The 5,055-nt window shown below is 39.1% G+C and overlaps 1 protein-coding gene across 1 annotated transcript in view; it reads left to right on the top strand.

Annotated features, from left to right (window-relative positions):
• The window catches only part of IHO1 (interactor of HORMAD1 1), a 30,915-nt gene that overhangs the window by 8,235 nt on the left and 17,625 nt on the right, over positions 1-5,055 (top strand). Inside the window, exons 3-4 of the mRNA XM_019630870.1 lie at positions 1,325-1,373; positions 2,809-2,896. Of these exons, the coding sequence (XP_019486415.1) occupies positions 1,325-1,373; positions 2,809-2,896 (137 nt within the window). The remainder of the gene's footprint in view (positions 1-1,324; positions 1,374-2,808; positions 2,897-5,055) is intronic.

The raw sequence follows: 5,055 nt of genomic DNA, 5'->3' as shown, positions 1-5,055 counted from the left end.
TGTATGTCACTCGCTTTTTTCTTTCTGGAGGTTTTTAGGATCTTCTCATTATCCATAAAATTTTGAAATTTTACAGTAATGTGCTTTGATGTGGCATGTCATAATTGCTGGGCATTGGGTAGTTCCTTTTGACCTATAAACATATCTTTTAGTTCTGGGAATTTTTATTATATCTTTGAAAACTTCTCTATTTTCACTCTCTGGATCTCCAATTATAGGTACATTATGCATCTCCTGCATTGATCCTACAATTTTTTAAAACTATCTGTTTTCCATCTCTTTGTCTTTTGTTCTGTTTTCTATCATATTTCCTTAGCTATTTCTATCATATTTCTATCTCCAGTTCTATTTCTATCTTATTTCTAACTATTCTACTTGTTTAATCAATGCTAATTTAAATTTCTAGATTCCCTTATTCTCTGCTTTTATAATTTAATAACATTCTTTCTTAATATCCTTAATTTATTAACTTGTTTTCATTTTTATTGTTTTTGGGTAATGTCTCAATCTCATTTTATATATATATATATATATATATATATATATATATATATAAATATTATATTTATATATATATATATATATATATATATGGCTTGTAGATTTCCAAATGGTTCTATTAAATTCTCCTTTCAAAGTCAGTCAGTTGGAGCATGCAAAAGACTTGGTATGAAGAATTGTCCTACTGGGGTTCAAAATTGATATTTGCATTTGTATTATGTAGATTAAAGAGACAAAATCTGCAAAATTTTAAGATGACAATCCATGTCTGAATCTTTTCAAAAGCAGGGTATTTATTTTAGAAATTATTGTGATAGTTTCTTTTTCATTAGAAATTAATATTGTTCCCTGAATTGTCTCTCTACTATCTCACTCTTACAATCAAAATAATAGTCATTAGACTAAGATGTGTCCAGGAGTTAGGAGTTACTGGGTGACAGGAATTTTTCCACTCCAGTATAGTCTTATGGGACTGCAGTTATATATGTAGTCTGTCGTTGACTAGAATGTAGTTATGCAGCATGTGACTGCAAAAGTTGGTCAGTTCTGTAGTAACCACTTGAGTTGCTAAAATTTAATCACATTTAAGATACATATAGAGTGAATTTAAAATAGAAAAAAGTGGAAATGGTCATGAAAACATCTATGTTCTCCTTTTTCCAGCTGGGCACTAAGGTTTCTCAGGGTTGGGTCTCCAACTGTGATCAAGTGCTGTTTTGATGCTACACTAGAGGGAGGCCTGCCATGTTCATGGAATCAGTTCTGTTACATATTGTTTCAGTATTTCAAAAGGACTTTTTTTCTTTTTTCTCTCCTATTCTAGTGAGGCTCTGTACAACTTCATTTCCCAGATCAGAGAAAACATTCACAAGGTAAGTATAGCTACATTTTAGAGTTAGAACATCTTGTATTTTAAGTTTAATAATTATATTGTATTGATTTTAGTTTGTGTAGAGTAGCAATACGTTTTTTAATGACTTAGTCAACAGATATTTATTGAATGCCTAGGCACACATGGAATACATGAGTAAATAAAGATCAAAGAAATCTTTGCCCTAATACTTAAAAGCATTTACTACATGTTAGGCAGTGGTCTAAGCATTTTACACACATTAACTCATTTAGCTTTTAAAACCTTCAGAACAACGCTACTTACTTAGTAGGATTTCCTTACAACTACTTCAGTAGAACTCACTTGTTCATCTAGCCCCTTCAGCAACCTAACCCAATTTCAGCACCATGGTACACCCAGCCCAGAGCGTGCATCTGAGCAATTCCCAGAAATGAATGGCAAAGTGATTTGGGAACATGATGGCAGAGGACTGACACCAGTAGACTGAAGTTGGGTTCCCCAGAAGCAGACAGAGCATGAGATAGGCAATTCTCGAGAGGAGCATTACAGGGAAAAGCTGCAAGGGAGAGACAGTGAAGTAGACAGAAAAGAGGAACAGCCAAACACAGTGTCTCAGGTCATGTCCAGCCCTGGCCTGATCCACAAGAAACTGTTCTACTTAGCTTAGACAGAAACCACATGGCAGGATTACACCCCCTTGAGACAAGAGGGTGGCCTTTTATGCCCCCATATCAGTCAGTCATTGGTTGTGGGCCACCCTGGTGGGGAGTGGAGGGATGTAAGGAGGCTCTCATCAGCTGAGGGCATTTTCTGGGAAAGGGTGGCACCTGTGACCTATTGCAGGCTAGCGCAGTAGAAGAAAGATAAACAAGGAAGTCGTCTTGGTTGGGATTAGCAACATCCTGGTTCCTCAGGAAGGTTTCAAAGCTCATCACAGAATTGGCCCCACCTTTTGTGGCTATCCTCGTCTGCCTCTTGTCGTCATCCTCGGCTGCTGGCTGCTGCTGCTGGTGGGGGCTGGGGGGGTTGCAATTAACCGCCCAGAGGTGCTCACATTTGGCTGAGGCTAAGTCTCTGGAGAAGGGGGCAGCTCTGAGCTGATGGCAGCCAACACTCAACAGCAACTGGGGAAAGGGGTCTGTATGGGGCTCCGTCAGCATCCACTACAGCCATGATTGTTAAATGATGATATTCCCTAATATGATCTATAGCTTCAGTGCAATCCCAATCAGAATCCCAGCTGGCTTCTTCATAGAAATTGACAAGGTGCCTATGCCTGGTCTGCCTCCCTGGGACTGTCTGAGAGGAGCAGGGACGCCTGCAGTCACTTCCTTGCATAGCACGCGAAATTGCCTAGAGTAGCAATATTTTAACTACTGTTTTTATCATTAAATGACGATTCTCCTAGTTAGAAGGCAAGTCTGTGAATCCTTTCTTCATTTTGGGTTTCTTAGTTGCAGACATCTGTGGAAAAGTCTGAGGAACATTTCAGTTCAAGAAGCCAGTCTATTTTGGATTCTTTGGAGACTGTGGTCAAGACATGTGAGTGTCTCGTGTTTGAGGTTATCAGCAGAGGGCAGTGGTGCGCGTGACTTTCTGACCCTGGCCAGGTTTCTGCCGGTGGTGAGTTTCCCTAGTGCGTCTCAGATGGGAGGTCGGGTCCATAGGTTAGCCCTGAAGAGACGTGGCGCACACTCAACTGGCTAGTGGGACCCAGCCCTGGGTGGGAATGCCCTGTCCCCAGATGCCTTGTGAAGCACTAATCCTTCACCCAGTGACTCCACAGCGGCTCAGCCACATTTCTCATCTCACTGCCTGAAGTGAAGCAGCGGCCTCCCTGAGTTCCAAACAATTACTGGCTGTGCTGTCTATGAAGACATTGCCCCGTCAGGACTTAGAAAGAAAGAAACTGCCCCCTTAGGAGTTAAAATCCTCCAGTCACCTACTCTTCTTCTGGCTGCCTTGGTTTCAATGAGAGCTTTTTATAGTGAATCACAGCATCTTTCTCAAGTTCAGTTAGTTTGTGGCTTGTAAAGTCCCCTGCTCTGCCAATCAGTGATTTGCGTTTAGCTGAAACCAAGGATGGTCCTGGCCTTTGATAAACAGGTGAGAGCCATTAAGCAGCTTTCCTTAGGCAGACTCCTCTCTGAAACCAACAGCTTCTCAGCTAAACAGCAAGATGATGGCTACATCTGCGCTTGTTTGCATTTGTCTGTGTGTTTATTTTTATTTTAAACAAATTGAAGCCAACTTATTCAAATGCCATGGGATAGATTGCTCATGATTTACAAAAATTAATGCCTCTGTGTGGCTTAGAAATCAATCCCCATATGTCTGCAAAGAAGCACTGTATTGTCTGCTGGCTTCCAAACTGGGTATCCCACACACAGGACAACTGTGCATCTGTTTGGAAACTGGCTCTGGAAGCCTAGAACTGTTACCCTCCCAAGAAGTAGCAAGACAAAGNAGGGAGAGACTCTCTTCCCTTAGTTTCAATTTGAAAAATCCAGAAGGCATATGATTGGCTTGCTTAGGTCATGTGGGTGAGCAGAGGGATGTGACTGGAAGTCCTCACCAGAACCACTTTTTGGATGCAGAAGGAGGCAGTTCCCCATTAGAGGAAGATGCTGGACACACTAAACAATGGATGGCCATTACCCAGATTATTGTTTTTTATCTGTAATATTTGAGAAAACAGATTAGCCTCATAACTAATGAATAAGCCAAGGACCACAAATAAATTATATAAATAACCATGTTCTTTCAACAATTATTGATAACCATAGTGAAATCTGTTCATTCATTCACCCTCTAAACATTATGCTAGACCTAATACTATCAACTGGTGATCCCAAGGGGAACAATTATGGTACCTGTCTTTGAAGTTCTCAGTCAAGTTAGGGGAATAGACATGTGATGGGTAAATTATACAACTGGGGCAGAGTTATTGGTTGTAAGCAAACAGAAATAAGTTCATTTAAACGGAAAAGGAATTTATTAAAAAGATATGGAACTGTGTCCTGGTTTTAAGCTGGAGTAAGCATACTCTATTCTGTCTCTCCCATTGAATGCAACTAAATGCCCTGAACAGAGTGCATTTAGCATCTAACGACTCTAAAAAGTAAAGGTGGATTGGGGAAGGAAACCTGAATTTGAAGTATGAAAGTTCTGGCTTTGAATTTCCTGGTATTTTTGTTTGTTTATTTTGTTTGTTTTTTTGTTTATTTTTAACCAAAATTTAAAATGTTTGCTCTGCAACAGACACTCTTAAGAGGATGAAAAGATAAGCTACAGGCTGGGGGAAAATATTTGTAAACCACATTTTCAACAAAGGACTTCTACCCAGAATATATAAAGGACTCTTAAAACTCAACAATAAGAAACAAGCAACTCAATAAAAAATGAGAAAAGATTTTAATAGACACTTCATCATAGAAAACATATGGATGGCAAATAAGTACATGAAAAGTTGCTCAACACCATTAGCCATTTTGGAAATATAATTTAAAATCATGAGATGTTACTACACATTTATTAGCATGGCTAAAATTAAAACAAACAAACAAACAAAAAAACCCCCTGATAATCCCAAGTGCTGGGAAAGGATATAGAGCAACTAGAACTCTTGCTGGTGGAAATGCAAAATGATATATAGCCACTCTGGAAAAGTTTGACAGCTTCTTATAAATTAAACATAATTT

Source organism: Hipposideros armiger, unplaced genomic scaffold (assembly GCF_001890085.2).
Source record: "Hipposideros armiger isolate ML-2016 unplaced genomic scaffold, ASM189008v1 scaffold_18, whole genome shotgun sequence".
Lineage (NCBI taxonomy): Eukaryota > Metazoa > Chordata > Mammalia > Chiroptera > Hipposideridae > Hipposideros > Hipposideros armiger.
This window is presented reverse-complemented; position numbering and strand designations above follow the sequence as displayed.